We start from the raw sequence: 20,457 nt of genomic DNA, 5'->3' as shown, positions 1-20,457 counted from the left end.
TCGCTTTACCTCATTTCATGTAAAAAAAAAGCTAAACATTGGTAATTAGGCGGGAAATAATTATATCTTACATCGGCCACCAGGCCTAACACAAACGCATCTTGTGAGGTCGGACAGACGAGCTTAACATGACATAATTCATCATAAACACGGTCATTATAGTACCGAGACTTGTCATTGTTGATGAAACACATATCGGGATAGCAATTAGTTTGCTGTGCTTCAGATTACTTTTTGTTGAAGCTTCCGTTAACGCTCGTCGAAGCGTTGCAAGAGCACGACACAATGAGCGAGCCCTAAACCCTATTCTAAACCCCGTTGCTCTCGCGTGGCGCAAAGGCCGTGTGCGCAAAGCTCTTTGGAGCCGCAAAGATAGGGGCCCCTATTCAAAAACTCTCTCGTAACTGCAGTACAAGTCTTTGCCAGATAAATTTTGCACGGACGGTATGGATCCCTGTGCTATCTGCAGTGGCGCTGCTATATGTTCTTGTGTTCGAATTATGTGGTCTTACTGACAATTTTTGTCTCAAGTGTGCAATCTTACTGCTTTTTGTTGGCTCTCTCTTGAATCAAATACCTGTCAAATAACCTCTTGCTCTCCTTCCCTTTCCTGTCCGTTGTGTCGTATCTAACCTTTCGTACTGAGACGCCGCTACCATGAACTCGTGTGGACAATGTGTACCTTCGAGCTCTGTATCGCTCTTCTGTGCTTTGGCCCGTTCGCCAACATGCTGGGCTGTTGCACTAATCACGCACACTCCGATCACTGCTTGTGGTCGCCAGATGTTTGGACGCCGCTTTTGTGAGCCGTTTGGTGGAGGCGTGTGGTTGTGCTGACTAGCTTGTCCGTGTGCTGCTGCTGCTGCTGCTGCGGTTGCTGCCGGACTTGTCTGCAGCTCAGCTAACCCAGCGGCCTGGCTCGACGGTGGCGTCCTCGCTCGCACAAGGCTTCGCCGGAAACGCTTTGCGCATCGCTGCTGTCGAACAGCGCTGTCGTCGTTTGACACGTCTTGTCGTCCTGATCTGTGTGTGATTACAGGCGGAGCCGGCGACGACTCTGCCACCGACAGCGGCGCTTCCTTGGGAGCGGGCGACGCTACGACGAAGAGTGACGGTCAGGAAACCAGCACCGGCTCTGCTGACGCAGGTGCTGGGGCGACCACGCCCTCGACGCCAACAACGAGCGCGAGCCACAGCGAGGAAGGTGGCGACTCCAAGGATAAGTACTTATTCCACGGCGACGCTCCGCCAGTCATCGTAACTGGTGTTCTTTTCGATGTCGAAGAAAACGAGGCCATACCGAAGAAACCAGATCAAGGCAAAGACGTAGACCTATTCGGCTCCCCACAAACTACTCCCAAACCCAGCGATGACGGCGACCACGCAGCCGCCACGGAGGCCCCCTCGACGACGACCACAACTTCCAGTGGTGGATCCGCTGAAGGATCAGCTGGCGGATCTTCTGACGGAGCGGCTAGTGGATCAGACGATGGAGCGGCTGGTGGATCGTCTGGTGAAGCGGCTGGCGGGTCGGCTGACGGATCGGCTGACGGAGCGGCTGGGGGATCTTCTGATGGAGCGACTGGTGGATCGGCTGATGGAGCGGCTGAGGGAGCGGCTGGCGGATCCTCTGATGGAGCGGCTGGCGGATCTTCTGATGGAGCCACTGGTGGATCGGCAGATGGAGCACAGACAGACACTCCCAGCTCTGGCGACCACGATGCATCCACAGAGGCACCCGCTACTACGACCGCAGGACACAGTGACGGGCCAGAAGACGTTCCGCAGGCGGACGCTCCCAGCTTCGGCGACCACGATGCAACCACGCAAGCGCCGGCTACTACAACGGCAGGGAACGGTGACGAAAGCCCGGACGCGTCGGGAGGTAGTGGCGTTTCCGGAGGCTTCGGCGGCAGCACTGACGCCCCGGAGGACAAGACCGGCAACATCGAACGAGAAGAGATGACGACCACCACCTCTCAGCCGTCGGCTGACTGCGACGCCGACTGCGGTGGAGACAGCACAACGACTGCGTCACCTCACGACGACACGACCCCAGAAGACCATGGCAATGGCGATGGCAGTGGTGGGGACGAGCACGACGGTGGAGCCACGACCACGACCACCGAGCCATCCGTAGGCGGAGGTAACGACGACGGTGGTTCCAATGGAGACGGTGGCTCTGATGGCTCCGGAGGACACGACGACGGCGGCGACGGTGGCGACGGTGGCGACACCGGAAGCCACGATGACGGTGGAAACGGCGGTGGCTCGGACGGTGCCGGAGGTCACGACGATGGTGGCTCCAATGGAGGAGGCGACCACGGAGATGGAGGTCACGGAGATGGAGGTCACGGAGATGGAGGTCACGGCGATGCCGACGGCGAAGGATCTCACCATCATCACGATTATGGAGGCCGGGTGCCCCCAACCATAGAGCAGATCCTTGCCGAACTCAGTCCGGACACGAGGAGGCAATACGAGATGGACCACGGAAAGAGTCCTGACACAAAATGAGTGGCGACAGGGAAATAGTTGGTCCGCGAGACGTAAGCTTAAATGTTCCGGTGCTCCTGTGTGGCTCTGTGAGCTGACGCATGTGTTAAGTGGCATCGGTATTTCCTCCCTCAATGTTTGTGTTGAAAAGCGGGAGATAAGGCAGCTAGAACGCTTGAAAGATAAGCATATTTTATTTAGCAATCCGAATGCAGTGCTCGATGCATGTGCTCGGCTCATTCCTCCCTACAGTGTCTCGCTTTGTTTTTCTTCTGGAGCACATAGCCAGCTTACGGGGTTGATGTCGGTGTTCATTGTCAGTCACGGCATCTTTAAGTACTAAGTCAACTGTCTGCCAATTACGGGATTCGATGAAGCATCGGATTTTTAAAGCATTTCCCACAGTAACCACATACCTGGCGAACGTCACAGGTACTGTTGTTTGTTGTTAGGCAAAACAGCACTGGAGTATTTACCATGCAGAAAAATGCACAACATTTGTATCAATAACGAAGTGTTGTTAGCACATGAATCTACTGTTGAGTTTTGTTTGATACATCGTGTAACTCTTTCATCAATAAAAAGAGTCAACGATTTTAAAAGGACTGTTATTTCCTGACTGCCCTTTTGCACGAAAACTCTCATGCATGAGTTTCTGTGCCTGTTTGTCCAGCTTTACGTATCTTTCTTTACATGCACCTAAACAAGTGCCTTTCACTACAATTTAAAAATGTCCTTTCTATAGAACCTAAAAGGTCGCAAATTAGGTAGCACCTAAATCTCGGTTGAACCGCAACAAAAGCTACTATGTTATTCAAACATGGCTAAATGTTCCGGGAGCTGTCTAGGTCCAACATTTCTCTGGACTTGGACTGTTCCCGGATTATTCTGGTATGTTCGACTACCACCGAAAACACGTTGTCCAGACAGTACCTCTGTAAAATAGCGTAGTGAAAGTGGGCTGGAGGCCTCATACATCCAAATGCTGAAGAGAATACATGTTCTACCCTAGTAAAGACCGTACATTTTTTTGTTCGTTGAGCACTCAGCTCACTGAGTGGTTGCTATAAGACTTGATGCAACTTCTCAATATTGTGCTGCTCACCAGACAACATACAGCAAGGACTAGCTACGTAACGATGGTCAAAATTGAAACGAATCTGGCTGCTTGTTGCCGAACAGTACGTGTCAGCAGCAAAAGAAACAAAGGAGAGGACAAACAAAAACAAAAGCGATACAGGTAAACAACAATAAAAACAATACGCCCACTTGTGTACAGCCTTTCCTAACCAGTTTTTCTCTGTGTTGTTCTTTTTCTGTGTCCCCTGGTGACCGAGTAAACGCATCCTCTCTTCAACTACCACCTCCTTTTGTCCCCAACAACTCCTTCTCCCGGAGAGACCACGAAACCCCCTCAACCTTCCCACCTGCTTTTCCAACCCCTGTCTCCGATGCTCGAAGGTAAGCACTCCGAGCCCCGCACTCATTCCTCTCTATACTAACCCCGTAACCCCAAGCGCAAGAAAAAACACGCTCGCGCCCCAAGGGGCGACGAGCAGGTGATTGTGAAAACAGACGGAGCACACCAGAGTGCAGCGAAGACGAGGCTGTGCATCAGCGCACCGCACGAACCGGTTTATTATTTTATGTAGCGCACCATTGAGTATCAAAGCTCCTCTGCACCCGCCTGGTTTACATATGCAAAATTATTCAAGAGCTGAAGTTTCTTCCACATTCAGTGCACGAGATCACTTACATCTGGCATTGTAAGAATTATCTCGGTGTCACTAGGGCGCTGCATCCTTGCAGTCACTGCGGCTTTCCTTTCTTTTTTGTTTTTTTTTCCCCTAGAGAGCACTTTAGGAACTATCGTTCTTTAGATACATGTTCCGTCAATTATGGCGTATTTTCACATTTTCTTGACGCCGCATACCTATTCTCTTTGTTTTTATTGTTTTATTTGCAACTTTTGACGTTAGTTGGCAGTCTCTTTAATTTATCGCTGTGTGGCTCAACCCCTCCCGACCTCCCGCTACTCCCCCCCCCCCCCCCCCACGTGGGTATGTGCCATATTTTTAAGGAGTCAGCATCAATATCAACCTCTACGATATCCCAATCTGCGGGAATGCTTCAACAACGTAGCCACTCATACTACACAGTCGAAAAACCAAATGCTTTTAAAACATGTTCGAATAGTAATATGAAGGCTTCCCGAGTTTAGTGTTGAAACACTTCCTCAAATTTTCTGTTCAATATTTTTTTGTGTCCAATAGCTACCTGTTGATATACGAGTAGGTGGAACTTGTAGCCATTTTATTTTTGCAAGTCTTCACAATAACCTTTCTCGGGGGGGGGGGGGGGGGGGGGGTGCGGCGAGGACGTCTCTATTCGTAGAATACAGGATGGGGCGGGGTTGGTACGCCACTACTGCAAGTTCTACGCAGATGGCTTTCACGCTTTTAGTTAAACATAAGTTTGTGTGCCGCAGGGCAAACATGCGCGCAGTTTGAAGAAAAAAAATGACCACCAGAAATGAAGGAAGCGTTCCCATTTCACGCCTTACGATTCTAAGCTGTAGCAGGAAAGTCGACGGCAAATGTACGTGTCATAGTGCGGAAGGCTATCTTACTGCTCGTTCCTTCCTCCATGATAAATTGGCCTGCGTCGATACTTAAGCTAGGACAAAAACGCCCTCCGCAGGCCGTCTTTTTATTTGTTTGTTTATTCTATAAACGACAGTGCTTACGGTGATGTGCCGTGACGGAGCGCGGCTGCTGCTTGGACACGTCCCATCTTTTTTTTATTGGACGACAATCTGCTCGTCCTTTCGCAGCAGTACACAGCCCTCGTAACGGATGGTGCAACTGCTCGTTGAGTCCCTCGTTGAAAACGACTTGGAATGAACTAAGAGCTGCGCGCACAAGAAAACGATGACAGAGGCAGAAATGACACCACGGGGCTGCGCGTGGGGCGGTCTCTGCCTCCGTCACCGTCTTATTGGGTGCGCTGTTCTGCTTGTGGTTGCTCAAAATGCACCCAAAATGCTCGCGCATGCACTTTACTGGCGAGAAACGAAGCTGCATCTCTCTCAACTAAGATCATTTGCTCCATACACAAAATGCAAGACGTAAAAAAAAAAAAGAAAAAGAGAAAGACAGACAGACACACCTAACGCAGCAGAATGACGCAACACGAGTAGTTGGAAGAGAGCACGACAAGTCCGGGCAGCCCTGAATTATTCTTACAAAAGTATCGCAAACCAACGCACGCTGCTATTAAGCGACCTTACGAAACGTTGACACCGAGTCTTGTTTCTTTCTCCTTTATTTTTTGTTCTCGCTGCACCGTAATCATAATCTTCAACTGAACGCCGACGCATCTTTTATTTCACTTGTTTGCTTCCGTTGTATTTCCACTCACGAAGAAGCCTCCTGGCCCCGTAAAACAAATCTGTGCGGCTGGCCCCGCGACCACTACCGAGCTGGAGATAGCCTGTTTCATCTTCGCTGGTTTCCTCTCAAGAAATGAGCACGCTGCATGCTTGCGAGCACATAACTGATGTCTATGTTGTGCAATTTCTTGGAAGGTAACCTCAAATGCGCTACGCCGAAACTAAAAAGAAGAAAGACAAGTACCGAGCAATAGAGTAACAATAATAATGATAACGTGAGCGTACATACTTCGGTGAGGGCGGCTCTGAAGAACCTTATGTGCGCTGTTTTCCAGGAATAAACGCGCAACGTCTCTTGTTTCTTGTTGACCCTTACTCCTGGTAGGATAACAAAGTCGGAAGAGACAGAGGTGGGCATGGAAGCTTGGAGGTGTTACGCGCACGCAAACACGCAATAGTCGGATGTTTGCTCCCGGCACTGCAGGCTTAGCCGCACGCAACGTCGGCTGGTGGCGAAGCCGACGCAATCTTTGCATCCTGGACGAGCTGTAGATCACCAAGACATGCGAAAGCAGCTAGATATAACCGTGAGCAGAATATCTCTGTCCTCTTTTCAGCATATGCAAGCCATTTATTATTTATAAAACTCGGTTGACGTTTCCGTACCTTGTTCTTTTCTCTTCTTTCTTTTTTTTCTTTTCTTGTACGTGTTTGCCTCTTACCCGTGCGTATCCTCGACACGAGAAGCAATAGAAAAATTGAATGGCGGCTCAGACTTTGCACGACAATGGGCGTCGCAGAGACGCTATGTCATCGCCTCACTAGACATTGAAAGCCCTGTGGAGCGTGCCACAAGCGATGACAAATACAAAAAAACGCGAGCAACAGCATAAAAGAAATAAATCTGTGTCGCCACGCAGAGCCAGAATATCGAAAACCATAACTATACCTTGCTATCAACGAGATTTTCAGCGTGGTGTCATATATTATGCATGCAGCCTGGTGTGTGCCGTAAGTAAGAAGAATGTGGTGTTCGCTTTCTAGTTTGTCTGAGAACACGCCTACGCTCGAAATCGTTTGGGTTCGCCTCCTCATTTCTAGCGATTTGTTTGCTGCGCGTCGTAGGAACGGCTGTCGTGAGGCATCGTGCTTTATTTAAAACCGTACTTGTACAAGATAAAAAGGAAGCCGCGAGATCTCGACATAACGGGGCGGTTTATGTCTACCTATGCTTCGGAATGAGCTAAAGAAGAGAGAGAGAGAAATTACGAAATAGAAAGAACTTAGGGCACTCGATATATTTTCTTTCTTTTTCTTATCTCAACAAATTAAAGCCAGAAAGAATAAATTATCAATGTTTAGCATATACTGAAGTGAAAATCTATCTTTCTATTTTTTTTAAAGTGAAGTGCATACTTAAGTACCCTAGGCACACAGCTAACGATGCCATAGACGCATAAGTGGACGAAAGGAGTGGTAATGGAAGACGCGTCAGCCGTACCCCTATATTTGTGCGATGCGATTTTGTTAATTTGGCACGCACAGTAGTTTTTCGCGTTCCTCGAGTTCGCTGGTGTTATGACGTAATTCTACGGGAAGGGTTGAAGAGCGCGCTACAGTCGCGATAACGTCTTCTCCCTACCTCTCTCTGTTCTGTTTCTTTCTTCTTCTCTCTATAGATTCCACTAGGAGATTAATGAAATGCACGATGGACGTCACAGCAGTGCGTTGCGGCGCGCGAGCCCGTCTCCCTTAATCTCAATTCGCCCAGTCGTTATTCTTTGTTAGCGAGAGCCATTAATCCCACGCGTTCTCTCGTGCAGCGCGTTGCTTCCCAAACAAGCTTGATTATTTTCCCGTGTGCTGTAGTAGTGGACCTTCTTTGTTAGTTATTTTCCTTTCTTTCCCTCTTTCCCTGAGAAGAGTTTAGGAAGTATAATACAATGTTATCGCCTTAACGAAGACGTATTCCGCGCGCGAGATCGGCCTGGTTGCCGGTTGCTCACAGCGAACCTGAGCTAACGCTGCAACTACGGCTGTTGCAACTTGCCTCGCGAGAAGACACGCCAGGCTCTGTGCAGCTTTGGCTATTTAGTTTACCTTTAGTCTCGCTCAGCGTCTCCCTTTATGCAGTCGCTTAACTTTAGCGATACTGAGCAGCCCAGCAACGCTGAACCTGGAACGCAAAATTTTTCGACGCGCTTCCGGTATGGCGATACTGTGCATCAGGGCCTCCATTTCACGACGCACAATGCCCGCGCTCTGATTACGGGTGTAATTTGTTCGATGTGCCCACTGAAGCTTTCTGCGTGGTACGCACTTCAGCCATAAAGCTGGCGTATCTATCGCAAGGCACAGAACTAACGCGCCTAAAATGCGCTGGAAATGCATTGCGTGCGGTGGTCGGTTGAGGTACGGTTTCAACATGTACGTAGTACGTACCTTTCACCTTTCGTCACCTGGTGAAGCTTAGAAGTTTTTAACGGGAATGAATGCGAGCTGGGTGTCCTGAAGAGACGTTCTCTGGGCGCGAGGAAGGTTTCAATGAAATCGGCGAACCCTTTCAACCCTTTCAACTTCTTGTGACCCGCATAACTATAGGGAAACAAATACTTGTTAGAAGAACCGAGCACCTTATTGTGTGCTCAGATTAACTACTGCCTTTCTTTTTTTTTTTTACTAACGGATCCCTCAGTGAGGTTGAATGCACAATTGGCTGGACAAGACGAACGTACAAGTTAGCAATATTTCTGCCAGTAGGGAAGATGCAGCAAATTCGTGCACGAAGCGCAGGTAAGAAACGCTAAAACGTAAGACGATCAGTATCGATTAGAAGCGTAAGACAACAGCTGGAAAAACGGAAAAGTGTGGACTTCCATTAGACGCAAGCCAAACGAAGTGCATTCACGTAGGAGAACAGCTTCGTTAGTGTTACCTACGGCGTGACGAAACAGTACATTCACGCTAAGGTCGTTTAGATCTCTTTCTTTCGCGATTCATTTTTCGTCGCATTCAAGTGGCAACGGCATCATACACTTCTCTGTCAAGCGATGCTAATTACACTTTTTTTTCCTTTTCTCTCCGTCTCTCCACCCTTTCTCACCACCCGTTCCTCTCCACCTGCAAACCTGCGCGCGCTTCTTCAATCGACCAGTGTGCAACGTCGATGGCGTGCTCTACCGGAGCGGCGACCCCATCCCCACGGAGGACCCGTGCGAAACGTGCAAGTGCCGTCCACCTGGCTTCGCCTGCACGCTGCGCGAGTGCGAGGTGAGGCCCAACTGCAAGGCGGTCCGCCGAGAGGGTCAGTGCTGCCCGGAGTACCACTGCGGTGAGTCAGCTGCCGTTTGCTTTTCGCAAACACGCACTCGCGCAGCGTTTCTCTGAAACGACGTCAATAAAAAAAAAAGGCGGTTTCACGAAAAAAAAAAAAAAATCGGGCATGTATGTTCTCCAGCAGACATTGTTTTTGCTCGCGTATGATGTCAGCGGCGTCGAACGCGTCTGCATGCACTTCTTTCTTTTTTTTTTTTTCTTTCCCCTCTCGCTTTTTTTACTTGCGGTGCGTTCTTCAGGGAAATTACTGCTGGCGAAATCTATTTTCCTCTTTTATTTGTGCGTGTATGGTCGTTCTGTATTGTCAGGGGAGCGAAAGAGCGTTCGACTTCGGACATACTGAACACGCCTAATGCACGCCCATGATTTGCGGGAACTAGGCGTTCAATACATTTCGCAGTTTTTCTTTGTCTACGGCGCTTTCGCTCCTCTATTTTGTACAATTACTGACAGTCACTTAATGGATTCGCAGAACACGGCGCCCGCTCGATAACGTTGGGATGCATTCGGCTGTCTGTAAACGTGTGCAGCTCCGGATGCTTTTACAAAATCTGCCGCTTGCATAACGCAACGCTGCAGGAGTTCGCGCGTTTTGCGCTGTAGCCACGCAAGTGATAAGCTGACACTATCAGCTCGAAATTAAAAAAAAAATTATTGCTATTTTAAAGCATTCATCTCCGTTGACAAGTTATATAAACAGTGGTACGCGCTTAGTCTATTGCAATCCGACTATGAAACTAGGCGTGTTGTATAAGGCATTTTAAACGCTTTAATGAGCCTAGTAGACCAGAAGATGAATATACTTTCAAGAAAGTAGCTCTTCAGTGTCAACTATCATCTTATTTTGGCACATAGGGCCATTTATTTATTTATTTATCTATTTATTTATTTATTTATTTATTTTTGTAGCAGGCGCGATGGGCAATGCACGAGTATTTCGGTGTACTTTTATAAGATTATTTTCCTTCTTTTGTTGGTTTCCTTCGTTTCTCTTGCAGTTTTGCCGTACAATCAATATGCTACAACAGCGGATCATTGTATAGCAATACTTTCCTACAGCCACTGTGCTTTCGTTCTTGTGGACTTCGGCGTCATCATGAACCAGTGAACAATCTAAATGGTCTTCAGAGAAACCCCCAGTTACACAGTTTCTCCAAGTAGGAATGGTAGTGGTAAGTCTTAAAGCTATGCCAACTAGCCTGAGTGAGGTTATAATCATGCGATAAACAAGACCTACATACAACCACTGAAGTATCTTTACATGCGCGAACTCCAAACTGAATATTGCAATTCTATCAGGTCCTCGTCCATAACCATGTTTTCAAGTCACGAAACAACTGATTCGCACGGAAGTATTGTTCTTGATCCGGATCGCATTTCCGCACTTACTTCTTTACTAGCACCCCTTGAAACGTGACGTGTTATGCGAAAATACTCGTTCGGCTAAGTTTATATGCTCATTATCCCTGTAATGCCCAGCCGGTCATTTATGCTGCAACGAGTTTGATCCCTAAAAAAGCTTAGCGCATAGCCCAGATTGGCGTTTCTGAGGCACCGAAGCGAGCTTTCAGTTATGCATAGTTCAGCCGACCAATCACTCAAGAAATTGTTACGATGCTAATCAGGTTAAAACTCAAATGACGTTAGATTGCTCGTTTGGCACGAATGTACCCTCCACGACAAGGGACGAAGGTGAACAAGTTGTTCTAATTTTCCTTGACGTGGAACATCTGTTTGGAAATTATACAGGGTTTAAGAACGCCCGGCGATTGGAATTGATCCTCGGCTCTCAACTTCGCAGCGTCTGTCACAGCCCAGGTGCTGTTTTGGAGCGTGAAACCGAATCGGTGAATCCATCTTGAACCCCAAGCTCACTTGCGTCCCCTGGTCTCGTGCAGGCTGCCAGCAAGACGGCAAGTTCTACAAGGACGGTGAAGTGGTCCCCAGCCCGCAGAGCCCGTGCTACGTCTGCTATTGCCAGGGCAGCTCCATCAGCTGCTCCCTGGTCGCTTGCCAGTTCCGGGGCGACTGTGAGCCGCGATACGTGGACGGCGAGTGCTGTCCACGATACGACCACTGCCCGCCGACAGGTTTGTGAGGGGGGCATTTCCTTTCAATAACCGACACTCGTCGAACAACGCACGAATCAGGCTGGAGACAACGTTTCGACGAGGGGACTCGTCTCTATCGAGTCAACAAACTGTCACCTTGTCGAAACTGCGTTTTCGGTGCGTTCCTTCCAGTTTCTAAGTAATATATTTTTTGTTCTGTTTCGTGCGAAACCGGCCTGTTTATCCAGTACAATGTATAACCAAGTGACACCAATCGCAGCCTCGCTTGTCGAGACTTTGGCTGCGTCTCGAGACGTTCCTTGTTCGACCACTGTTGATTGCTTCAAGTCTCCATATTACTGTGTGTAGTGCGTCGTATTCGCTGATCGAAAAATTATAGTGCGCGACTGATGCGTTCTTTCTTTTTTTTAACTTCCCCTCTTTTCTCTTCTTTTCTGCCCTTACGCCATTTCCCTGTGCACAGCAACTTAGCAGACAGTTAACCTTGTTAACAAGTGTCCTTGTGTACGGTGTCCGTCCCACACGTACTCAATGCTTACTCTCTCCCTTTCTTCCTCTTTCTATTCCCCTTTCCCCCACCCCCAGTGTAGGGTAGCAAACCGGATGCTGTTCTGGTTGACCTCCCTGCCTTTCCTATCCTTGTTTTCTCTCTCTCTCTCTCTCTCTCTCTCTCTCTCTCTATTTCACCTCATGTTCTCTCTCTCTTTCTCTTCATGTTCGCTATATCTAGCTACGTCTGCAAAGCCATATGGCAACAATGTAGGGTAAAAGTAATAAATGCCACCGAGCAACTAGGAAGACCTCTTTCTTTTCTTTTTATGCTGCCCGCATGAAGACGCGTATTAGTTTGGTGTATTCCGTGCATGATCGCATCTTTCACTCCTGGATTCGGCATTGCTTCTCAAGAACTGCGAATAAGCTATGTGATCTTTCATATGATCGGCTGTGAACGATCTTTGTTTTCCAAACCCGCACTCTGAAACTTGTGATCGTGTACAAAGCGCATCACACGCACACGACTATTCCCATGCAACACGAAGCGTTTAGAAAAAAAAAAGGAACGTAATAACAGAGAGTCTAGTGAAATACACCGTGAGATAATGAAAGGGTCACACTGAAAGTGTGAGCAAATTTCCGTGCATGCGTAAAGCTGACACACTGTGTTGCCATAGTTCATTGCACGTAGCTGTAACCCTTACAGCGTCTGGCGTGAAAAGAAGCTGGACGGTGATTTGCTATAGCTGCGTGTTGTGAGCACACGACGCAAATATCGTGCACCTGTCCTCTCAGTTACTTGAAGAGAGCGACTGTTCAGTCGAGATGAAGCGGAGCTACGCGCATGAGCTTTACATTTTAAGAAAACCGGTAGAGACCATCAGATCGCAGTAGTACCAGCTGCTCCGATAAACAATATTTTTTTAATGCAGTTTTCTCATTCATCTTTTACTGAAGCTGCTCCTAAAGCTAAATTAAATAAGTTCTGCGGTTTTACGTACGTGCCAAAACCACGACATGATTCAGTGGGGTACTCTGAGTTAATTTTGACCCCCTGGGGTTCTTTACCGTGCACCCTGTGCGTGGCACACGGGTGTTTATGCATTTCGCCCCCATCAAAATGCGGTCGCCGCAGCCGGGATTTAATCCCTGAACCTCGGGCTGATCCCGCGACACCAAAGCCACTACGCCCCCACGGTGGGTGAGACGGCATTTCTCTCAGTCTATGCCACATTCGAGCTTATTCCACACGATTGCTTTGCTATCCGAGTTGTATTGTGATATCGTCTGTATTCGTATCAGAAAAAAGAAAAATAAGTACGCTTCTAGACCAGTCCTGACAGCTAAGACAGCTCCATTGTTGTTTTATTTTCCCTCACTCTTAACCTTTGGAGATGAATTACTTCCAGAAATAGTCACCTTATTCTTATTTTACTCCAATAATCGCAGAGGACCCACTGAGCACCACAACCGTCCAGCTGCCATGGTCACCCTTCACGAGCCCGCGCACGACGGGCAGGTTCTTCACCACGCGGTTCCAACCAACTACGATTCCCGGTGCCGGCCTGTCCACCCACGTCCCTGGTGGAAGCACGAAACACGGCGTTACGCGCTTCGAACCAACGACAGTTCCTGGTGTCGGCTCGTCCAGCCGTGCTCCCGGCGGAATCACAAAGGATGGTGTGCTGATCACAAGGACCGCCTTCCCAACGTCCACTGATTCTACGAGAACGACTGAGCGCATCCACCCGGAGCAGACTGCGTTCCCCAGCTCGCTGTACGATGACTTATCTTCCCCGCAACCTGTTCCTGACGTCACCAACCCCGTGAAAAGGTATACGACTCACCTTCCACCACCAGAAGGAACAGAAGGCACCACCGGCGCTGCAGGCGGAGCGCTGGCCTCCGACTCCGTGAAGCCACTGGATGCAGCCGTGCAGAGTCAGGACGTTGACGACAAGCTCAAGTCGACAGCGGGCAAGGATGCTACTGAATCTACTGTTGCAGCCGGCGGCAACGATGAAGGGTCTCGCACTGTCACGCGGCACATTCTCCCTGCAACTATTGTGCCTGCTGCAGCAGTTCCCGTGGTTCCAGCCGTGCTCCCAGAAGTGGGACCAGTTGTGATCGCCAACGTTCCTGTTCACCCAGTGGTCACAACTGCCGGGCTCGGAACTGTTCATCCGACCGTCCCCGGAACTGTGTTACATGTTACTGGGGATGCGGGGGCGACTCAGGGCACCGGGATACCAGGAGCAGCAGTAGCAGGAGGAGCCTACGCCACGTCTACCGGCACCGTCGTAGGGGGAGCTGAGCATTCTGGAACTGCGCCTGCAGGTCAAACCAATCTGGGTGCTGCGGTTGACACTGCTGCAACCACGAGTACTTCAGTCGGAGACGCTACACACATCGTGGCGGGTGGCGACTCCACAATTCACGACGGCGCGTCCTCTCCAACGGTCCCGGCTACTTCGGAGCTGCCAAACGGTGCTTCCACCACTGGCGCAGTGACCGATGCTTCAACAGCAACAGCAGCACACGACAGCGGTGCAGCCGCTGCCGCGCCCGTTGACACTGCCGTTGTGGGTGGTGTCCAGGCTGGTGGTGATAGCACGAGTCATACAGGCCCTACGCCGGACAGCCACTCTGGCGGATCGGACCGCACTGATGCCACTTCTGGCGTGTCTACCGACAGCGGGATTGCAGTAACGGCGACAGCAGGTGGCCAGGCCGAGGGAACTGCTCACACTACACCAGAAGGCGTTACAGCTTCGCAGACGCAAATCCCAGACGCTGCCTCCCCTTCAAAGGAAACCGCTGTCAACTCGGACTCAACTGACGCTACCAGCACGGTAGCAGGAAACGTCCCAGATGCGACTGCCACTCACATGGCGGAAGCCGGTGCTGGTGAAGCCACTGATCTATCTTCTGGCGCTGACGCTAGTAGCACGGCTGGACATCAAAGCGAAAGCGACGCCCCTGCTGGAGACACTGCAACAACAGGCAGCGATTCTACTCCTCCACTCATGCTAGCTGATGCTGCCCCTGCACCGGTTGCTGGTGACTCTTCGTCTGCAGCGAGTTCGACCGATTCTACACCAGGCACGACTGCTGGCGATGCAGCCTCTGCAATGACTTCCGGTGATGCTGCCCCAGCAACGACTTCCGGTGAAGCCACCCCAGCAACGACTTCCGGTGATGCCGCCCCAGCAACGACTTCCGGTGATGCCGCCCCAGCAACGACTTCCGGTGAGGCCGCCCCAGCAACGACTTCCGGTGACGCTGCCCCAGCAACTGCTTCCGATGACGCTGCCCCAGCAACTGCTTCCGGTGACGCTGCCCCAGCAACTGCTTCCGGTAACGCGGCCCCAGCAACTGCTTCCGGCGACGTTGCCCCAGCAGCTGCTTCCGCTAACACTGCCTCAGCAACGGTTTCCGGTGACGCTGCCCCAGCAACGGCCTCCGGTGACGCTACCCCAGCAACGGTTTCCGGTGACGCTGCACCAGCAACTGCTTCCGGTGACGCTGCCTCAGCAACGGCTTCCGGTGACGCTGCCTCAGCAACTGCTTCCGGTGACGCTGCCCCAGCAACTGCTTCCGGTGACGCTTCCCCAGCAACTGCTTCCGGTGACGCTGCCCCAGCAACTGCTTCCGGTGACGCTCCCCCAGCAACTGCTTCAGGTGACTCTGCCCCAGCAACTGCTTCCGGTGACGCTGCCCCAGCAACGGCTTCCGGTGACGCTGCTTCGGCAACGGTTCCAGGCGACGCTGCCCCAGCAACGGCTTCCGGTGACGCTGCTCCAGTGGCAGTTTCCGGCGACGCTGCCCCTGCACTTACTTTGGGTGACGCTGCCCCAGCAACGGCTTCCGGTGACGCTGCTTCGGCAACGGTTCCAGGCGACGCTGCCACTGCAACCACTTCCGCCGACGCCGCTCCAGTGCCAGTTTCCGGCGACGCTGCCCCTGCACTTACTTTGGGTGACGCCGCCTCTACGCCTGCCTTGGGCGATGCGGTCAATGCACCGGCTTCCGGTGAATCTATCCCCGCAACCAGCACCGGGGACTCTGCGCCAACAGCCACAACCGGTGATTCCGTCCCAGCGACATCGGGTGATACTACACGTGCAATGGGTACTGGTGAATCTAGCCCAGCAACTACAACCGGTGACTCTGCCACGTCAAACACAGCCGGGGATTCGGTCTCGGCAGCAACTGCTGGTGATTCTGCGCCCGGAAACGAAGTAACCAGCAACCCTACTTCTAACCTTTTCAATATGCCTGATGTTACTACGGGAAGCTTGTCTGCTGTTGGGCACGATGAGTCGGCGACACCGACTGCGGTGACAAGTGGTGCTGATCAAACCAGTGAAACCACCCCCACGCCGTCCACAGGTTCCGATGCCAGCAGTGAGGCTGCTCCTGCTTCTACAGACAGCTCTACTGGCAGCGCAGGCGCTGATTCAACAAAGGACGACGCTTCAACTACTGCTAGTCCTAGTTCAGGCATGGAAGCCGGCCCAGCAACGTTTGAAGGCCAAGGCTCCGTTCAAGGCGGAGAAGTTGGTTCCGGTTCTATTGATGTCACACCAGCTCCCCCTGCGTCTTCGGAAGTGACTACGCCAGCCGCTGGCCCTTCACCTTCCCTCACTGAAGAAAAAGCTACCGAACAAGATAGCAGCAGCGAATCAAGTGCCATGAAACCAGCAGAGGAAGGAGCCAGCCAAACAACGACCACGGCAGGATTAGTGGTGCCAGAGGCCGGATCGGCAACCACGGGAGCTGAATCAGTGACGCCATCATCAACCGAGGCGGCAGCTGCCGGAGAAAGCCAACCAAGCACGCCAGCTCCAGCTGCAGAAGAACACCCTCTCGGTGACGAGCCTCACCGTGACGAAGGCGCGGTCGAGAGTACCGAGGCTCCGAAGAAAGAAGCTGAGCCAGCCACTGACGCTCCTGCCTTCACACCCGTTGAAGAGCACCCACAGGGTGACGCTCCAGTTGTTCCCGAAGTCAAGACTGAAGAAAACGAAGCTGTGCCACCCAAGGACAGCACTGAATCCAGCGTGCCGCAGCGGGACGAGAAATCAAACGACGTCTCAGACAGTGCGAGCCACGATGACTCAACCACCCCAGCAGATCAAGGACCGACACCCGATGCTTTAGGAGCCGACAGTGGAGCCGACAGCACATCATCTGCGGCGCCAAAGAGTGAGGACACCACCATGTCTGAAAACGTAGAACGCGAACAACATACAGAAGGAGAATCAGATGCTACAACCGCACAGCCGCAGGAAACGCCTACAACTACGACTGAAGCCCCACACCACGACGTGGACGATGACTCCGGCAGAACGCCAGTCACCGAGACGCCAATCGTGCCGGAGGAGGCGCACACAGTGTCACCAGACAACGAAGGCGAGAAACCAGAAGCCTCCACTGAGCCACCTCAGAACGATGCACCTCCACACGATGAAGCCACTCCAGGTGACAGCGGTGCGCCACACGATGACGGAGCGGCTCCGGGTGCCACTGGCCCAGTCGAAGGAGTGGGTGCTGGCGATTTACCGCCCGCTGATGCTGCTCCCGCGACACCAGAACCAGCTCCTGAACCAGCTCCACAACCTGCACCAGCGCCAAAGCCAAGTGGTGGCAATGGAGGCGACGCTCACGGCCACGAGCACAAACCACACGTACACCACGATTATGGAGGAAGGGTTCCTCCCACGATTGAACAGCTTCTGGCACAGCTGAGCCCAGACACAAGGCGGCAGTACGAGCTGGACCACGGGATTGTTTCCAAGCCGTCCGGTGGAGAGCCACCGGCACACGGAGGCGATGAAGGTGCTCACGGTGCTTCACCAGGCGAGTCGGGGCACGAGCAGCCGCCGACATCAGAAGGCCCGGCAGTCGACTCAGATGCTTCCGGTTCCGACAGCGATGTCCTGGGCGCGAGGCCTCCAAAGTCGGAAGACGACGGCGGCTCGAAGCCAGCCGACGGTGATCAGGTCACTCCGGCCTCGAACTCTGGTGACAACCTGCCAGAGGCCACGACGCCCGCGCCCGGTGACGCCAACGGAGCTGGGCACGGTGGTGATGAGGCTTCCGGTTCTGGAGACGGAGTCCACGGCGCAGGTGGCGATGAGGATACGCAGACTAACGAGGTTACCGACGCTCCCAAGGCCACCGAATTCCCAACTCGTTACACGACGACACAGGCGCCTGCTCCTGCCGGCGGCGACGACCACCGCGATGACGCCACAACAGAAGCGGCGCCTTCAGCCGCCGCGGGAGCTGATGCGAGTGGCAGCTCCAACGGACACAAGGGCGAACCTTGCGGCGACGGCGCCGGTGTCAAATCCGAAGACGCCACCGCATCGAGGACGCAGGACCCAATCGTCCAGTTAGTGAAGGCTGGCATTCCTGACTTGCACCTTGACGGTGCCGAGCCCCACAGGGACCGAAGGCGCTCTGGGCGGCGGGCTCACTGAGGCGACTAGTAGAGGTATGCCCCGAATTGTCCGATGCTCTCCGTTGTGAATCTCCCGGTGGTGTGGGCCTTAGGCGCGTGATAACTGACGCTGCTGTCAGATGGAGAAGAAAATGTATTGATAATGTAAGGGAAGGATGATTAAATTTGAACCGTAAACTGTGCGCTGAGCAATCAATTGGAGCTTCATACTTAGCAATAACTTCACCCCGCTGTGATCCCCATTATTTAGGGAAAATGTCCCTGGGAATGTTAAGTGTCATCGAGTGGAGTACTACGCGCGGAACATTTCCGAGTCTTAAACAGCGTGCGGTTTGTCCGCAGTCCTAAAGCAGGCATCGTGAGAGCGTTCGTTCTCTTTAGAAGTACTTCTGTAGTCGAAGGCCCACATTTGGTTACGGAGTTTTACAACGAGGAATATCTGGAAACTCACGGCAATGCCTCGCACATCCAGGGACTGTGATGCACACATCATCGGCGCCCTGAGTGTCGTCCATCCAATGTACATACTCGCTCGGGGTGCGGGTCACAAGCTGGGGGAACAAGCCGAGGCGCCACATGTGCGTCTTGGCGTGGTGGCAGCTACAATTCTGCATCGCAGAAAGATGACACGCCAGCAGTAAGGAAAAAATTGTGGGAGTGTAAAACGTAAGTTTTTTTTTACACACTCACGAACAATTGAAGTGCATGCTACAAAAATAATGAAAAAAGAAATTCTCTGCGAGTAAGCAGTTACTTTAGCGATGATCTTGCACGCATGATCCCGACGTTGAACTCCACTAAATTAATGATGGCTATGTACCGAGCGCTGAGCAACGGCGTAGCCCGTGTATACTAAACGTACATTGCTTGCGCCGTTATACTGACAAGGCGGCGCTCCGGAGCCGATAATCGGGAGAAACAAAAATTAAGTCTAGCTGCAAGCTGACGAATCTGGCATTGTGGAATGGATGAAGTTATGTGGTACGCAGCCGTGTTGGAGTCGGCGAGCTTTACTGCAGGTATATTGCTCAGTTCTTCCCAACGGATGAACTACTGCATCGGCGTATCCTACTTAAGAGAAGCAGGAGGCCAATGTACTACGTGAGAGTGAATGAACCGAGTGAAACATGCCTTAACGCCAAGTGCAATTGACGAGATAGACCAGCGCGGGGCTTAGCTCAATGCGACGGGAGGCGGCACGACGTCTTTCTGCGGTGACTCGCTTCGGGGCACAGTCGGTGGGTCTGGAGGCATCCTGTGTCTACACTTTTCATCTGTTATTATTATTTTTTTCTTTTTATTATTATTATTATTGTTTTACATGGTTCAATCATCCACTGTTCAGCGAGGCTGGTTATGTATTATTGGTGTGCTGTTGCCAATAAACACCTTTCTGAACGGTTTTGTTAAAAAAAAGGATAGCACCTGTGTCTTGTGTTCACTTTTTCTTGGTGGTTGATCTGTGATGCAAGACACGATTGCCGAACAATCGTGTTGCGTCATAAGATTACGACAGCAATATAGAACAATGAAACGCAAGTAATACGGGCTCATAGCCGTGAAGAAGCGAAGATTTTCGCCTTTGTCCTAACTGCATGCTCTCCAAACGAAACCTCAGCAGCAAATGTTACGAAAGACAGGCAACCCATCTCTGAAATATGTTTTAGCTTGTTTAACAGATAAACAGGCCCCGCAAAATCGCATAAACATGCGTTACATAAAAGGTGCTACCAAAAAAAAATGAAAAGACAATGAAAGCTTACTACAGAAACATACGTTGCGTAAAACGAACGCTTAGTGGGAACACCTGACTAGTAATGAAGGAAGTACAGATGTAGCGGTCGTTTGGCTTTATTAGAAGAACGTAGTCCTCTACACCTAAAGAACAATATACGGGTTTTAAAGCCATACATCCACTGTAATCAATTGTGGAACACTGAGTAGGTGACCTCTTTAAGAAAACTCCAAACTGCCATGCGCGAAAAGCGCTCACGGAGCAGGAGAGCGACGCCCGGCGCACGCAACGTAAGTAAATGGTTTATTTGGAACATGACATATTGACCTTGTTGACAGAGACACCGTGAGGTCAAGTATTTATTTGGACAGCAACACGAATCTTACAGAAACGTTTCAGTGGCTTCGCCTTATAAAGGGAGCCTGGGTGCAATCGAGGTAAGCCATTGGCTAGCGATACAGTA

At 51.3% G+C, this 20,457-nt stretch overlaps 1 protein-coding gene across 1 annotated transcript in view; it reads left to right on the top strand.

Annotated features, from left to right (window-relative positions):
- The window catches only part of LOC126543573 (uncharacterized), a 92,069-nt gene extending 72,261 nt beyond the window's left edge, over nucleotides 1-19,808 (top strand). The window contains exons 4-6 of the mRNA XM_055062409.2: nucleotides 9,042-9,218; nucleotides 11,122-11,313; nucleotides 13,240-19,808. Coding sequence (XP_054918384.2) covers nucleotides 9,042-9,218; nucleotides 11,122-11,313; nucleotides 13,240-18,278 — 5,408 coding nt within the window. The 3' untranslated portion in view covers nucleotides 18,279-19,808. The remainder of the gene's footprint in view (nucleotides 1-9,041; nucleotides 9,219-11,121; nucleotides 11,314-13,239) is intronic.
- The last annotated feature ends 649 nt before the right edge of the window (nucleotides 19,809-20,457 follow it).

This window comes from Dermacentor andersoni, chromosome 3 (genome assembly GCF_023375885.2).
Source record: "Dermacentor andersoni chromosome 3, qqDerAnde1_hic_scaffold, whole genome shotgun sequence".
Taxonomy (NCBI): Eukaryota; Metazoa; Arthropoda; class Arachnida; order Ixodida; family Ixodidae; genus Dermacentor; species Dermacentor andersoni.
This window is presented reverse-complemented; position numbering and strand designations above follow the sequence as displayed.